The 17499-nt window shown below is 39.1% G+C and overlaps 2 protein-coding genes across 8 annotated transcripts in view; one reads left to right on the top strand and one right to left on the bottom strand.

The window, feature by feature from the left end:
• Positions 1-3910, top strand: part of foxj2 (forkhead box J2) — a 15435-nt gene extending 11525 nt beyond the window's left edge. For 2 of the 3 annotated variants that reach the window (XM_079895451.1, XM_079895449.1), the window contains 3 exons: positions 26-127; positions 516-881; positions 1975-3910. In XM_079895451.1, the coding sequence (XP_079751577.1) occupies positions 26-127; positions 516-881; positions 1975-2084 (578 nt within the window). In that variant the 3' untranslated portion in view covers positions 2085-3910. The remainder of the gene's footprint in view (positions 1-25; positions 128-515; positions 882-1974) is intronic. The other variant, XM_079895450.1, reaches the window with a different exon arrangement.
• Positions 2447-17499, bottom strand: epn1a (epsin 1a). Of its 5 annotated transcripts, none has more exons than XM_079895445.1 (13): positions 17414-17499; positions 14950-15099; positions 14459-14559; positions 11878-12036; positions 11650-11778; positions 11054-11174; positions 10692-10834; positions 7873-7944; positions 7269-7352; positions 6638-6890; positions 6362-6526; positions 4718-4972; positions 2447-4633 (listed from the first exon to the last, which is right to left on the bottom strand). In XM_079895445.1, the coding sequence occupies exons 3-13, from the start codon at positions 14525-14527 to the stop codon at positions 4146-4148; spliced, it is 1938 nt and encodes a 645-aa protein (XP_079751571.1). In that variant the 5' UTR covers positions 14528-14559; positions 14950-15099; positions 17414-17499; the 3' UTR covers positions 2447-4145. The 5 variants fall into 5 exon arrangements, with proteins under 5 accessions (XP_079751571.1, XP_079751570.1, XP_079751572.1 ...); XM_079895444.1 differs by having other exon boundaries at positions 17079-17491; XM_079895446.1 differs by having other exon boundaries at positions 10692-10804; positions 17079-17491.

Raw genomic sequence — 17499 nt, 5'->3', positions numbered from 1 at the left:
CTCTCTCTCTCTCTCTCTCTTTTAGTTGTTCCTGCAGACTGGTTCAGTAACGCTGACTCTTTGAGAGAGAGTTTCAGAATTGCTAGTAGTCTGGACTGGGCTAACATTGACCTCACCTGTCACCCTGGTCAGTACTCAACTATAGACTACAATGAGATGTATAATGCACAACATGCTTTCATTTTCTGCTCTGGATTTACAGTTTAATTTCAAAGGGACCATCTTGGAATTTGTTTATCCAGAAGCGCTATTTTCCACTGTTGGAAACTATTTTAAAACTGTAGCTGTTGCAAGTTACAAGGTTCTCATTATCGAAAGTAGAAAAAACAATCAAGCTTCCCTTTGGAAAAAATAGCTACACTAAATGCAGCTAACAAAGTGATGCATTTCTTTGGCTAGACATTACTTTCTCTCTTTACAGTGATTTTTAAAATAATGGACAATACTACAAAACTGCTGTACATCAGTGAAAGGGAAATTCATTAAATGTCTCAACCTGTGTTGTTTTCATTCAGACCTGGTGGAAAGCATGCGCCAGGCCGAGCTCTGTGACTGGGCATTGGATTCAGCTCTCTTCACCTCGCTCTGTGATTCGCTCAACCGTTTCTTCACTCAGAAGGGTCTCATTGGCTCGTCTTCTGGTGGCTCCTCCGCTTTTGCACAAATGGCCCCACCTCCTCTCAATATTCCGCCCACTAACGCTCCCACCCTGGCTAGTTTAACTCAACCATCTCCACTCATATATTCCCAGCTCCCACCTGGCACTGGTGAACCTCCTCTCCAAAATCCCAGGAGAACCCTGACCCCTCACACCCACAACCAGACAGCACAAAGACCGCCAGGGTTGCAGCCCACCATGAGCCAACCTCTGACTCCTAATGGTACGTTGAGAGATCCCTTAAATCCTTACAGGACCAGTGCATCTAAACTGAAAGGGGTAGTTCACCCAAAAAATTTAATTCTGTCATCATTTACTCACCCTCATGTCGGGTGACCACCTGGTTATAGCTCTGTTGCACGACGTAGATGTGATCTTGCGGGATACGTGAGAGAGATAAATGTACTATTATTATACTATGTAAATAAATATTGATTTATATGAGTTGGAAAGCCTGTTTGCCATTAAATTGGATGAATAATTTAAAAAAATATATATATCGCTGATAAGCTTTGTTAATTGTGACCGGCTCTGCAACTGGTAGTCAATTTACCCAGGTTCAAGTGAGACAATGTAATTTACTCTACAGGTCCTATTTAATGAACTTGAGTAACAGGCCAGGTAAAAATCTAATTTATACTAAAAGAAATTTCCTTAAGTAGTGAATTTATTAGACTATGTAAATGCATTTTACCGGATTCAGTGCATCTTCAGCTTGTATTTTTTGTAGGATCTGGCAGGTTTGATCAGGATGTTCTTATCCAGTATTTGTCTAGATGAAGTCCTGGCTGGTGTGATCAGTGGGAAAATCCGCAGTCGCATTTTTATTATCATATTTCTTATTGTGATACTGTAATTTCAGGGAAGAAAAAAATAATACAGACATAATTGAAATGCGAGACACTGCTTACGTCTTGCAGGACGAGGGACAAAGCTGCCAATTTCGGTAGGTCACCCTACCCTCATGTCATTCCAAACCTTTCCAAGACATTCTTTCTTCTGTGGAACGTAACATATTATGAAGAATGTTTTAACTGTTTTTGTCCACACAATAAGTCAATGAGGTCCAAATGTTGCCTTTCATTGTATGGACAAAAAAACAGGCATTTTTCAAAGCATATTCTGTTGCGTTGTGCAGAATAAAGAAACTCCTACATGTGTGGAAGGACATAAGGGTGAGTAAATAATGACAATTTTCATTTTTGGGTGAACTATCCCTTTAAATGCCCTTATTCATTCAGAGAGGAAATTAGTGTTTGCTATGTTGGTCTAATTGCTCAGGCATCCAAATATGATGTTATTCTGTCTTTATGCAGCACTTCAAACTCAACCACTGACCCCAACAGGTCATCCACCTTTGAAGAATCTTCATAGCAACAGTGAAGAAATCCAGGATGATTTCGATTGGGATTCATTGATTGAATAATTCTGTTGGCAGATATACACACATAAATACACAGTAAAAGAAAACATGAGACAATTTTTGGGAAAAGTCATCAGTGTGTGTCAAGGAGGTGAGGCCAACTCATTAATCTAGTTTCATGTATATATGGAACAAACGCAGCACCATCTTAACGATGACCATCATTCAGGTGTTTGTTTCCTTTCAGTTCACTTCTACCTTACAATTTATACGGCACAATGGTACTGCTAGTCAGCTGCATGTTTGATGTGTGAGGTTAACCTAAAAAAACTTACAATGCAATATATTCATCATGTTTGTTCCTGAACTGACCCAGACCTTGAAGGTTAGGGTGGATCAATCCTGACAATGTTTTCATTAATGTAACATACCTTTTCTCTAAGCCCACGCTACACACGCCTGACTGCCTTTTAAGTTTTACGTCAGTGTATTACAATGTAAATAACGTTAGCACTTCCATAGCCTTGGCCTATTGACAATGGCTCAGTTTTTGCTGAATGTTGATCTAATCGTCAGTCAGTTAAGTAGTTATTGAAAGAACTTTTTGACCAAAGATTTTAAATTGCACTTTTCCAACAAATTGCATGTACACTAACAATTTGTGGGAGAATAAACACAGTTTAACAGTACACTGAGGTATATATTATGACAATGAGTGTATATTGACTGAAATTGATCAACATTTATTGCTTGATTTTACATTTTGTCTCATAGCATTTCCCATTATGGAGTTTAAACAAATAAAAGGAAATGTTTTAACTCACTGTCATTTTAATTTCCATTTAAAATCAAACAATGCAACAAAAAAAGCTTGGACAATTTTGTTATGTGGATTTTTTTTTATTTCTTAAATTTCTTAGATTTTTTTTTCTCCATTTTATTTTTAAATGTGAATGTTCACAGTCAACACCGCACAATTTTTGACCATAGCCAATATTAGAGAAACATCTCTAAAATTTTCATATATATAAAATAATTCATTCAAAGTAAATAAAGAATAACAGCATGGATCATGTCATTCAGTCCCCAATTTTACATTATGATTTCACATAAATCATTCAGATAATTCTTTTTCATTTTCATAAGCGTTAACAATTCCCATTCCCTGTGTAAATGTCAAAGTAAAGAGGTGCTGAGGTGAAATGCAAAGACAGGCGCTGTCTCACGTGAACAGGTGTTGAATTAATGCTTTGATTCTTGCGACTGTAAAAATAAATGGCTAAAAAGAACCATTATGCTGAAAGTGAAACTATGCTGATAAAACCCCATCAGAAGCACAGCAGTGGGCCGGGTGAAAACACTGGACACATCATACACGCTCTCACACTCACACACACACACACACACACACATACAGCCCCTGTTCCTGTGTATAAGAACCACGTGACGTGCACTGAAATTTCGCAGGTCAAAGGAAACCAAGCAGGCATCTGTTTCAATGGCAATTTCCAGTGCGATTTTCCTTGGTTTAATCGTTCCCAGGAGTGAAACACATTCGATTAAAATAAATTACACAAGATTACACATTAAATTAAATTAAAAGTAATACATCTACATCATTGATGATTTTTAGTAGAGTTGTGAATAAAACGGACAGCTGAATTCTTCTCAAGCCCGTCAGTCATCCTTCATGTTACTCTTTCATCAGAGGTTCACCTCAAAGAAAGAGGGAGAAAGGGGTGTATGATTGAGTTCATTAGTGGCTTGTTTTCCTCTTCATCTTCATCTTCCTGTTACTGAGCAATAACAATCATCCTAATAATATAACAATATTAACAACCTGCATTCATTGAATGAACCCGCCAATCATCCATGTCTGTCAAAGAAAATTGAACGAAAAGGGAAATAAATACTCCAAATACTGTGTAAAATAAAATGGAAAAAAAAAAAAAAAATTGAAATGCTGTTTTGTGAAAGAAAAAAACACATTTTTGTTTTTACTTTTTCATTAAATATAGAGTGTACACACATTTCTTTTTTGTCAAACACAAACTGTTTGTGTTGGTAGGGCAGGTTTGGATTGGTTGTTGAGTGGATAGGGCAATGTGGGATTGGTGAAATCTCTCAAAGAAGGAAAGGATTGGTGCTTGTGCCTGTGGTTCCGCCTCCCATGGATCCTCCTGTTCCCATTACTCCGCCCACCCCAGGCGGCCCACCCAAAATCAGTGAAGGCTGCGCAGGGCCTCCTGAGCCCATTAGCAAGGGGTTTCCTGCGGGACCCATGGGGGATATTCCACCAAAAGGCATGCCCATTGAGCTGGACTGTACTATTCCCATGCCCATACCAGGGGCCGCCATAGGGACCCCCATTCCTGGCATGGCCATCCCTGGCTGAACCATTCCCACTGCTGGTGGAGCCATGTGACCCAGCATTGGGTTTGGGGGAACAGGGCTTGTACGGAGCTGGCTCAAACCAAGTGAAGAAGGTTGAGGGGAGATGGATGCCATCGGGGTCACGCCAAAAGGATTAGAAGTGGAAGATGGGGTCGGAGACACCCCTCTACTGGAAATGGTACTGCCCGGGGTAGCTCCCATACCTGTTGAGGAGGGACCTTAAGGAAAAGGAGAAAAAGAAAGTTTGAGGGATAAACAAACACATAATTTCTGTCTAAATGTGGCCTATTTTAAATACACACCCTGTGTCTGTAGGAAAGGGTTGTGAGATGTTGAGGAGATGCTTGGCGGTGGAGGTTGTTTTGGTTTGGGTTTTGATGATATTAGTGAGTCTAAATCCACGAGCGCTGCATTGGGGCCCAAGAATGACTCTGGCGTTTTTCGAACAGGCAAGGAGGAACCGAGCGATGAAAGGTCGAAGGGCACCGGAGAGCCTGTGCTGCCTCCACCTCCTACATCACCTCCTGTCAACGAGGATCCTCTTCTCTCTAGATCGGCTGTGTGTGGAAAAGAATTAGACAAAAGACTAACAGGTAAATGGTTAAACAATATGATATTGCGACAGACTAACAAAAAAAAACAGGTTTGCAGTCCAGCTGCTCCTTTGCCAAGCCCCGCCTTAATGTTACTGACCAAAATCAACCAAAGCAAATGTTGCCGTCCACCATATTATTAGACAAATATTTGTTTAGCAATAAATACTGGCAAAGAATTAACACTTTAAGAGCACCATCTCTTGAAGGTCAGTTTCCCTTTAAGAGCACATCAATGTAAGTTGCTGTGCTGTGTACGCTCTTGAGTTGAAAATTAATTAAACAGTACAGTCACCATTATTAAATGTAACTTTGAAATGTGCAGTAAGTCACAGTAGTGACGACAGTAATTAAACAGTTCTCACAGTAAATGTTAGTAACAGTTATGTTCACTTAACCTGCCTTTCCAGTATCTCCAACATGAATATATCCACACAAAACAAAAGAGTGCCAATGTGTTTACAAGAAAAGCATAGTTTTCTAGAGCTAATTAATGAAAATAATTAAAATCAGGATACATTCTAGCCGCAAAAGTTCAAATATTTTAACTCAAATCAGATCTGAAAATTATGCATATGAACTAAATTCCACTCAGCTCCTACACTACTCTCCATTGGAAATGAATGACTTCCGGTCTGTTGTTTGTCGGGAGATTGTGAAATGGCGACTTTACACTAAAGTAAATGTGTAAAGTCGACTATACAATGTTATCAGTAATGGCGACTATACAATGCTATCAGCTGTCGTCGTGTTTGCTCTCCGATTCTTACTGCATAATTAAACTTAAAAAAATGTATTAAAAAGAAAAAATAAAGAAACAACATCAGATGCAACACTTTTCAACATCACAATTAATTCCAGCCCACATAAGAATAATATCCACTATATTTCTGTAAATCTCCAGTTCATCTTAAGAAGATCTTTCTGTAAAGCTTGTCTAAATGAGCAAAAGTAACGAAGGGGAGGAGCTTAACAAAGGGCCAATTAACCAGTACCTAGTAAAAGACCTTTTCATCTTCAGAATTGGTGGTGTCTAATGGAAGTGTTGTGTGTGAATTACCAGCAAACACACTGTTGGTGTGTCTAATGCAACTTTTCTTTGGCAAGTCTTCGGACAAATCAGGGGTGTCCAAACCTGCTCCTAGAAGTCCACTGTTCTGCAGAGTTTAGCTCCAACCCCAAATAAACACAACTGACAATGACGTAATGAAAGTCTTTAGGATTATTAGAAAATTCCAGGCAAGTGTGCTGGTACAAGTTGGAGTTAAACTCTACAAGATGCTGGCCATCCAGGGCCAGAATTTGACATCCCTGTGATAATAAGCATCTATGCATTTACATGTACAAGTATACCTGTGCCATTAGTTTGTTTAACCGAGCCACTCCAGGGGTCAGAGGTCAGACCGTCAGTGGCAGGGGCGGCTCCTTCCGCTGCCCAGGGATCGGTTGACCCTGAGAGCGGAGTAGGAGCCGGAGCCACTGAGTGAGCCCAAGGGTCGGCACTTGGAGGGGTCACAGCTGGAGGGGATGCAAGGAGAGTTCAAGGATCAGTGGACACCACAAATATAGAGGAAAAGCCAGGGAAAAGACAGAGAGGACACTGGGAGGACACATCCTCTACACTCTCACCTGTGGATGCCCAGGGGTCAGAGTTCACTCTAGAGGACGAGTCACCCCATGGGTCTGGGACTACTGTTGCTGGTGCTCTTCCCCAGGGATCAGCACTCGGGGGAGAGGCGGGGGAGGCGGCCCCCCACGGATCGGCCGGACCCCAAGGCCCAGCGGTGGATGCAGGAGCCAAAGTGGGAGGAGGAGAGGGTCCCGCGGAGCCCGATGCAGGGGCCCCCCAAGGATCTACGACACTCAACTCCATCAGAGACGACTGAGAGAGAGATAGGTCAGTAAGATGTCCTCATCAGAAGGGAGTATGCGACAAAGCAAAAGCGTGAAGCTTGTTTGAGAGAGGACATACACTTACACTTCCAAGTAGTTTAATAATAGCTAGTGTGGCAAAATGGTAAGGAGGAGGAAACTCTAGAGGAAGTGAAACGGGCTCACACACACTGTTGCGCTAAAGAGCGTACGCAGGGTGAGAGACACAGACAGAGCAGGTAACTCTTGGAGAGTGAGAGGCAGGTACACAAACACACAACCCTCGGTAACACAACACACTACCATGTGTACACCTCAAGCTCTCGCCCTAGAGGAACAGCTCATCAAGCATGAACTCTTTCTGACACAATCATACACAATCACACACCTCCTCGGGCTTGGCTTTCTCCCTCTTACTCTCCTCGATGGCCATCTGCAGCCTCAGGTCGTCTCCCCTGCGCAGACGCTCCTCCTGCCAATCACACACCACCGTCACATCATCATAGTGAACCAAGTTCTGTGGGCTGATGGGAAATGGAGTCTAGTGAACTGTGGCAACCTGACTCCCATGTCTCACCAGCTCCAGAGGTGTGTTTAAAAGGCTTGAGTTAGACACAAATGAACAGCATTTGGAAGTAGTGGGCAGTTCATCTACTCTGATATTGCATAGATAAGCTCTGGTGGAATTGCAAAGAAAGAACAATTACTGAGAATTATAGGTACTTTTGAAATGACTTGTTGATTTCATCATGCAAAAGTGAAGATTTCAGAAGATTTCAAACAACAGCAATGACTAACAAGAGGAAAGTTCAACAAAAAAAAAAAAACAGACATTACTAACCTTTTACAAGCACTTATTAGGTATTTCTTAGATATTTCGATTGTTCCATGATCATACTGATGTATATATGATTTTAGGCTGATCTTTGATTTGAGAGGGAAGAAGATAGCAAAGGAAAGGTTCATCCACTGTGAAATTTTTGCTCCCTGACCTTTTGGTGAGTCTCCTGGCTGACTGTGAGTGCGTAGCGGATCTCTGCATCTTCCAGAGGGTCTTTGCTAGTCTGAAGGAGGGGGGCAGGGTGAGGACAGGTGTGAGTGAAGGAGTGAGAGGGGAAATGTGTAAAAACTGTGCAGAGGACGGGCCTCTAATGTTGAATGTGTGTTATTGTACTTTATTAGAGAAACAGCCCATTTTTCTATTTTAAGATGGCAGTTAGGAAAGAATGTAGATTTAAGGAGCTTTAAACATGGTTATTATTAGCAGGGCTCAACAGTAAGGATGGCTTGGGGCCAGTGTGAAAGTGTTGAGCCAGATGACAGAATGGCATTCACTTGCCCTATCTTACTTTTTTTTTTTTTTTTTTACATACTTTTTTATACTTTGCAAACTTAATTTTTTTAAATACTTATTGTATTATTATATAATTATAATAGCTATCATTAATTGTAAAAAAAAAATATATATATAATAATTATAGCAATAGATAATATTGACATTTTTAAATATATACAAATTATACATTTAAAGTTTTAAAATGAAGAATGTAAATATAAACAATACAAAATTTTAAATCAGATAACTTATAAAATATAAATGCTATAAAATATATATTTTAATAATAATCTATGATTATTTGTTTTTTTGGGTGCCAGTTCCCAATATACTTCAAGCTAAATCTAAGAACAAACTGGTGTGACGTAATTTAGAACAAAATCAGGCCAAAACGAAGTTTGTTTCTTTTCTACAGCTAGTAAACACTTTCGATCTACCATTGGTTCGTGGCGATTACATGATAATTAGGTGCTCTGTGGCTCCAAAAATCTTTTGTTCAGTCAGTCAAGGTCAGACACATGTACCCACATGAACACACTGGAGAGCTGCTTTATAATAGGTGGAGTAGAAACTGAAGTTGTAATTTTAGAGACACTGACACTGTTTTTCATGTTTAATACTGTACAGCTGCTTGCATTAAAGCAATCTATTGTATGAAGTGCTAAATAAAAAAACATGAAGTGACAACTGGAGTGACGAATTGCAGAGCTGGTGGAAACATATCTACATCGCTATGATCAAATGCTTTCTTTAAATGTTGTTTTCTCACCACTCATTTTTGTTGTGTTCTCATTCTGTTATTGATAGGAAAGCATGCAGCGCATATATACATATTCATCTAAACGCCGCTACCAGCAGCATGTGCCACGTCGGGATGTTCGCTACCGGTGCTGGGCAAGAGCAAGTAGATATCTGAACTACTGGTCCGACACGGCAAGCAGAAAAAAACACTAACTGTTGAGCGCTGATTGGGAAGCCACAGTTATTATATTATTAGTGCTGTCAATCGATTAAAACTAATTAATCGCTCATTTCCTGTAATTAATCACACCTAACATTAAAGTTTTTTTAAAAACTTGGAGAAAAAAAGTTTCACATTTAATCTCCAAATTAATGCAGAAACAACATAAAGACAGTGTATTTTAAATATTTAATCTAACAGGTAGGAAATATACAGAAATTAAGTTATCAAACACTTCACAGTCTTCACTGCATGAATTATAAATTAAATAATAATAATAATAATAATTCATTACATTTATATAGTGCTTTTCTAGATACTCAAAGCGCTTTACATAGAAGGGGGAATCTCCTCAACCACCACCAATGTGCAGCATCCACCTGGATGATGCGACGGCAGCCATATAGGTATAGGTTAAATATAGGTTAATCCTTATTAAAGTTATAAACGTTATTTAGTCTAGAGCAGTGAGTGACTTTCTCTTTGTCTTTTGTTGTTTGATTAACATTAATGTCAGACAGCAGCAGGTTAATTAGGCTGCTGTCACTTTAAATCCTGAGGCACATCTGACACAACATGCCCTCATAACTCTTTACAGTCATTTAAGATCTTTATTTAACTCATTAAAGACTGTGTTTACAAGGATACTCGACAAAGCGCGCATTTTTGCATAATTTTGTGTTTTGTCTGTTCAAGCATGAAAGAGAACTCAATGCGGCCTGCGAGATGTCTAAAACAGCTTTCTGTGCGCATGAGTCGTGTGTGTGTCACACAGACGGGAGATTTCTTGTCACGCTTGAATGGTTTAAAAGCACTTGAATGAATAATAGCGTGATCATAATGTAACGCCAGCTAAAGAATGATGGAAAAAAACAGATGCTGCGTTAAATATTTTAATGTGTTAATCTGAAACAAATGTATTTTGACAGTACAAATTATTATGTAAGAACAACTTGTAACTCTTCAATATGTTCTAAAGTTAAAATCAAAAATCTGTTTCAAAAGTCACACAGCCCATTAAAGCAAATTATTACACGACTCTCTGGAATACTTGATTTTAATTGTTCAATCTTGGCATTTTTCTTTCAAATATGTTTGTATAATGACTGCAAATTTATAATTGACCACTGTCTTAGAGAAATAATTTCCTGTGCAACCTTATCACAGCATGGTCTCTTCTTTCCTTGTATACAAAAGCTCAAGCCATGTAATAAGCAGGATAATGTACAGCAAGCCGGACATTACTGCAAAAGGAACCTCTTCAGGATGATACATCCCTCTGCTTTGCATTAGGGCCTTAATCACCATGTCAGGGTTTCTTCTGCAGTAATGATTAGCTGACTGTATACCCTTACAAGTTTTTCCGCTAAAATCCAATTTCACATTGTATGCTTACAAAGCTCTTTCTGTTTCTAGTAGAACAACTATTCATCTTCCTCAGTCTCTGAGCCATTTTAATAGTGCATTTTACCTGCAGCTTGAAAACCTGCCGCTGATTGGCTGAGAGACTTTACCTGCTCTGCCTCCTCCTTGCTCATGGCCAGTGCCAGCTGGAGCTGCAGGTCCTCCTCTCCGGAGCTCTGGGGCCACGCCTGCTCAGCGTCTGCTCCTGAGTGCACTCCTCCCCCTAAAGCAGGAGCAGAAGGGGCCGAAGATGCTAAGGGAGGAGTCAAATGACAGCCATTATGATGCATCAATAGATGGTGGAGTATCGGTCCCTAAAAGTGCTTCCAGAGCAAAACGCTTGCCAACCTCCACACTTGGCCAACGCTGTGAAGTGCAGAGTGCTTTTATAAGGGGGCTGACAGACATCTTTGAGTGTCCGCTCTGACCCCTTCATGAGCCCCTCCTACTGCAAAGCACTTCTAGTTCTTACCACTGCTGGTCTGTGCCATCTTCTCTTTGGTCTTGAGTGCATGGATTCTCTCCTCTCTTAGCCTCTCCTCGTCTTTTAGCAGAGTCACCAGCTGCTTGGCCTTTTCCCGTACATTCACACCCTGAAACACACACACAACATGTAATGTAGCATTCAGGAATGTTTTGTTTTGTGCAAAGCATGTGTGCAATTGCAACAGGTTTAATGGTTCTTTTGTTCAGCATCTGAATGAATAATTAAACAACCTGAACAGGAAGTTGTTGAGTTCGAGGTAGTGCTCGTGACAAACATGTTAGGAATATACCAAGGGGACTAAAATAAAACCTAGTGAGCTGAAGACTGGGCTGATGTTTTTGTGGTTTAAGTGTGAGTGGGAGAAAGACCTTGGTTGAAAGTCATGGTGTTTGAGTTGACTGCACATGGAGACCTTGAACGAGAGATTGTTGTAGTGTGTAAATCATATTTGAGAACGACTAACATGTTGAAGGACACTTCAAAACTAACACTAAGAGCTCTTCTTTTATTTCCTTATTGAAAGAGAAAACATATCTCAGTTGCATGTGTATTTATAAATATAACTTTCAGTTTCTGTGTACCTGGTCCTTGCCATCTCTGTCTATGTACTGGAAGTCTTTGAGTGTCTGAACGGCGTAGATGTTTTCCCTGCATTGCTGTGCCACTCGCTCTGATCCTGTCTTGATCAGATACTCCATCAGAGTCATAGCCTTAGAAAGAGCAAATGTAAAAAATACAATCAGATTATGTTGTTTAATAACCCCAAATAATACATCTGTCACTAACAAGAGTAAAACCACCAAACTTACTTTATATACATGTCTCCAGTTCTTCCCATGGTCGTTGAGTCTCTTCCAGACCATGCTCATAATCTCTGAGAAGGCCACTACATTGTATGTCAGATCAGCAATCTCTGACATCAGAGAGCTAGAGGGACCCCATGGGTCATTAGAGGTTGCTTCCCTAACCTGCAGAAAATACAAAATAAAGTTCAATGAACTTTGCTCTGCTTCTGAATACAGTGCAATGAAAAATGAAACAGTATACTATATGCAACTATTACATTTCAAACAGTAGTGTGCAACATTGTTGTCACATGACCTCAATTACATTGCATTTTTGTTCAGCCAGTGTTGTCAAGTTAAAAAGTAGGCAATAAATAAATTACATTTACTTGTATTTTTTTAATGTATTAATGTTTGATTATTATAATTTTTTTAAATGAAATACAATACAAACAACAACACATCAGAGTGCTCAACACGTTATTAATTGCCATCACACCGTATATACCATCATAGCTCTACAAGAAAGATTGCAGTTAATGCTATTCCGGTCACATTAACGTTAACTTTTCTGTAAAAAATTTCAAGCAAAAAAGGTCCATTGTCAAAATTCTGGCATTGCATGAAGCACATATCGCATGCAAAACGAGCAGGTTTCTTTTGCACTGTACACCCTAATGCTCAAAATAATTAATTGGATTGAATAGGGTAAACTTAAATTAAACAAATTAGTTAACTTTTCTCGAGTTAACAAAACTGACACATTAGGTAATCTGAATGGTTTCGTTGTTTTAAATTTTATTAACTTGTTTCTTTTAATTTAGACAAACATAAATTTAACTGAAACTGAGCTGGGATTTCTATTTCCCAGCATGCTTTGCCAAAACACTCGAAAGGGAGCGTAAATGCTGAAATTAAGTGTTATATAATGTTTTGTGCAAGATTAAAGTTAAGTGTTAAGTGGCGCAGGCCCAAGGCTTAAGCGAACTAAACGGCTGATAGTAAACATGCTGCCCCCTGTCCTTAAAGGGACAGTTCACACAAAAATTTTAATTCTGTCTTAATCACTCTCATGTTGTTCCAAACTTGAATTCATTTCTTTCTTCTGCTGAACACAAAAGATGATATTTTGAAGAATGTGACCAGACAGTTGCAGTTCCCCATTGACTTCCATAGTAGGAAAAAAAATACTATGGAAGTCAATGGGGACCAGCAACTGTTTGGTCACATTCTTCAAAATAACTTTTAAATTCAACAGAAGAAAGAAACTCATTCAGATTTAAAACAGCTTGAGGGTAAATGATGACAGAATTTTCATTTTTGGGTGAATTATCCCTTTAATGTTAATAAATGTATTATTGTTATCCTGTTACATCTGATTATTTATTTTATGTCGATATTTAAGGATTTAATTGAATATAGTACATTTACTTTTTATATAAGAAGATACTGTTTATCCTAAGTTACTTTATTTGTAGTTAATTGTTCTGACCACTCTTGTGGGTTTGCTACTGTTACAATTAAAAACCGTAGAAGGGTAAAAACATGCCAGGCAGACATTGATGTAAGCAACACAGCTACAACTAATAAAATTGATAAGGTTGTGATTTATAGTTTGTGAAAATCAAGCATTGACAATAGTCAAACATTGGCGGTACAGAGGGACACCCAAAGAAAATTCTGCTTAGAGCCTCAAAAAGGCTTGGGCTGGCCCTGAAGTGGGAGATTTAGCAGCGTTTCATGTTTTGTTATGCTAATTTAGAAGATTTAGCATTCAAATTTTAAGAAGGGTTTTTTTTTGGGGGGGGGGGGGGGGGGGGGTTAACCATCATTGTGATGAGTGGAGCATGAACTTGGTTTAAGAACAGGTATATGTTAAATGTTCTATATTGCCATACTCTTAGCAATTGCTATGCTATGCTTTCAAAGCATTGTGCTACCAATTGACAAGTTAGCATTTACTGAATTAGCTAGTTAAAGCTAGCCAAGTTTCCACTACTAAAACTGTTTAAATTGAAATTACATGATAATTTAAAGTAAAATATATGAATTATCTTACACAATTATTTCAAGTTAATAGCAATTAAAATGTTTACAAAATAATAAACTACCAGTTCTGCTTCCTTAAACTTTGAATTTAAATGCTTACCTCAATCTTTTTACATTTGCAAACTTATTCGGGTTAACAGTGTGGTCAAAGCGGTGAATTTGCGTGACTAACTTGAAAATGAGCGGAATCTGCGTAGGGACTGTAGAATGGTTTCCTATTTAAATGACTGGATATCGTCCCCCAAATTTCGCTGAACAATGGGGTGACCGCATACAAAACATGATAATGAGTCATGCACTTCTTGAGATTCATTTAAGATATTGTGTTGTAAGCATTTTTGGTTAGTTTCACCCGAAACTGAAAAAAAGACTGAATGAATTTCTGCTCCTTTGTATGACTGCATAGCATACAGTTGTATTCAATCGAAAAAATTAAGGGGAAGCGCAAACCATTTATCAAGAACTAAAAGACCATCGATGAATAAGATTGTTTCAAGGCCAAGAAGAAGAATGTGAATAGAAGAAAGAAAGCAAGGTTATAAGGTAAAAGTCTAACCTTTATCTCTGCCTCTGAGTAATTGTGAACAATGTTCTTCACTTGTCGCCGCAGCGATGATGTCGACATGGCAACAGGCTGGCTATCAGGTTCTGCAAAATCTGGGACATTGTAAAACAATGTCAATAAAACACTAATATGGACAGGTACAAAAGCAAACAGAGGCTACACATTTTTCAAATGGGTGTGTATCGACTCTGAGTTCCAAACAAAACTTTAATATCTAAGAATGACACGGAGTTACCAGTAAGACGTTTTGTAGAAAACACAAAAGAAATGCTTTGGCAGCTATTCAGACTCCATCCATCTCCCCGTCAATTAAAAAAAAAACATTAGATCCAATCTAACAGAGCGTCACCAGTACCGTACACCCACTGTAACCATGAGAGTCCAGCCCGAGGAATTCCCCAACCTAAAAAGCCCTGTAAACACAAGAGCATCTGATGACGTGAGACTCTGGCTCCAGGAAGTGTTTGTGAAGTGTACTATACCTGGGAGTGTCAGTCTCTCTCCCCCCCTCTCGGTCTCTCTCTGTGTGCGTGCTCAGGTCGGGGTCTCTCAGTGTTTAGCCTGTCCACTGTTCCAAACCTCCGCACGGCGGCCACATGAGGGCCCGGAACCACAGATGTGGGGTGAAACAACTACGAGAAGAACAGAGATTTAGACAGGAGGTACAACACACAGGGATGAGAGCTGGTGCAGCACTGTGGAGGCTTAAAAACACAACAGACATTCAATTCCAGTCTCACACAATAGAGAAAATGCATTAATAGCGGACAGTGCCTAAAGGCACTACACATTACTCATCTGTAACATAAGCTAGGTGTAGGCCAAGAGAAACTACAGCAAAGCTGAAGCGTCACACCTGCTGTGACGTACAAAACATTCAATTAATCACTTTAATCAACATCACGTTTCAGACACATTTTACTACATTATGTAGCCCCGCCTCTTTTCAGCGCTGCGCTTGTTTGTATTTCCACAGCATGAAGGTAAGATCTTACAAATTTATGAATGAACCACTCATTTTAAAATCTTCCCCGTCTATTGACATTTGTTATGACGTCCGCTTCAAACATTACAATGCTCATGAAAACTTTCATTAACTCTCCAATAAGTAAATCCACTTCACCGACTAATTACTCTTTGACAGCGATGGCACAGAAATATACAGAGCTACTGCAAAACGGAAGTTCAAAGATAATATTCTAAAGATGGCTGCGCGCTTGTTTCGCTTGTGCATAAGGTCTATAATATAGTCTACTCTATTGTACTGTATCATATTTGATACATGGACTATCTGATTGATAGTTAATACTTTTTAGCAAGTAAAAGGCTTTTAGTGTAATTGTTAAAAAGGTCATTGTACATGTCTTTTTTTAGTGTGAAAAATTTACTGATTTGTATAAAGTAAATGTAAGAATAACTTATATTGTTACAAATATTTAAAGATGAACATTTACTAGACTGACGCAACTTAGGTTTACTTGATTATTGCTACATCAATTATTAGAATGTTAATTGCTTCATGTATCAAATATAACAAAACAGGCTTTTATTTGTAACCTCTCAGTCATCATTGTATTGCATTTTTTTATTGGGAGATATTTATATGCATTTTATGCAAATAGTCTGCTATACTGTTAGAAAAATCTCATTGATTTACATCAAGCAATCAGCATTTCATCTTACTTTTTGACCATACAAATAACAACAGCGAATTGCATTTATTTGCTCAGTTTGGGCCTCTAAATAAAATGTATTTTCCCTCCTCGAACGTGAGCTTTTTAATTATTTCACATTTTGTCTAAAGGTACAATAAACTGACTGTTCCATAAAAAAATAAAATAAAAAAAAACGTTTCTGACTATCATTTATGTCAGGCTTTACAGGGTTAATATTAAATTAAACACATTGTACAACACAGATATAAAGGAGTTACTAACATAAGTTGATTATATCAATAAACTTATTCACTTCATTAGCACCACTTTCATTAAAGTGAAATCATATTTAGCCTATGCAAATATATTAAAAATGTATTTCTAAAAAGTCTCGGTCAATCCAGAAAGAACAGGCGGTAAGTAGTAGTTCATGAGGGTGTATTAATATGCAGCACTGTTGCATAAGGCTTTGACCTGATAATAACAGCCGCCTTGAGGTTGCCAGGAGCAAAGTACTAAAGTCTGAATGAACTGTAGTCAATTAGACCACAGACCTTGACTTCAACCTCCATTCAAAACAGTAAATTCAGGGGTCAACAGGTGGTTTTCCAAAGCAAGCTGTGAGGAGATACACAACATTCAATAAACTTATCTATGACAACTGTTACGTTACTTGGAAATGAGTGTGTGAAATCTGACAGTTGGTGAAGTATCAGATCTGTTACAAAGTGTCGAGTAGTTTATCTGTGTCTGAGCAGATGACAGAAGGGGCTATCAAATCTCTCTAGATCCCCACCCAGCCACAGAAACAAACCGCTTTTTATTCCAAGCCTTTAGACAACCCTCCGAAAGTAACTTCAACACCAAATAAGCCTTGTGCGGTCCACAGTGTCTCAAACTGATAGAAAGAGATCATTCCCAAGTCAAATAGAGATCAGCTAGCTGGGGCTACTTACCGTTGAGCTTCAGTTCCCCCTCTCAAACACGACCAGACATCCAGCCGAATAGCAGAAAGCGGGTTATTACCGGTGAAGACTGGAGTAAATGAAAGCGCTGTTGTCTCTGTCACGGCGCTGAATTAAAAACACTCATTTAGAGGCGTGAACGCTGCGCTATGCTAACTCAACTCATAAAGAGACGCGCGTGAGTGCGTGACAGATTGAAGCGACAGTGGTTTTCTTTCACAACTATCACCTCTCGAGTCGCGTTCGTCATTTAAATATATAACGTGTCACACAACCGATTCTAATGATATAACAGAGCTACTTTCTCAAAAACCGTCTGCACTGACCCTGCTGTTGCTCGGCTGGTCAGAGGAGATGGCGGCACTTCCGCTTCCGTTTCCCCGCAGCCGGACGGACCGCGCCCCCTTGCGCG

Source organism: Squalius cephalus, assembly GCF_949319135.1.
Source record: "Squalius cephalus genome assembly, chromosome: 15".
Classification (NCBI taxonomy): Eukaryota; Metazoa; Chordata; class Actinopteri; order Cypriniformes; family Leuciscidae; genus Squalius; species Squalius cephalus.
Note: the sequence above shows the minus strand (reverse complement) of the source record. Positions and strands in the feature narration are given on the sequence as shown.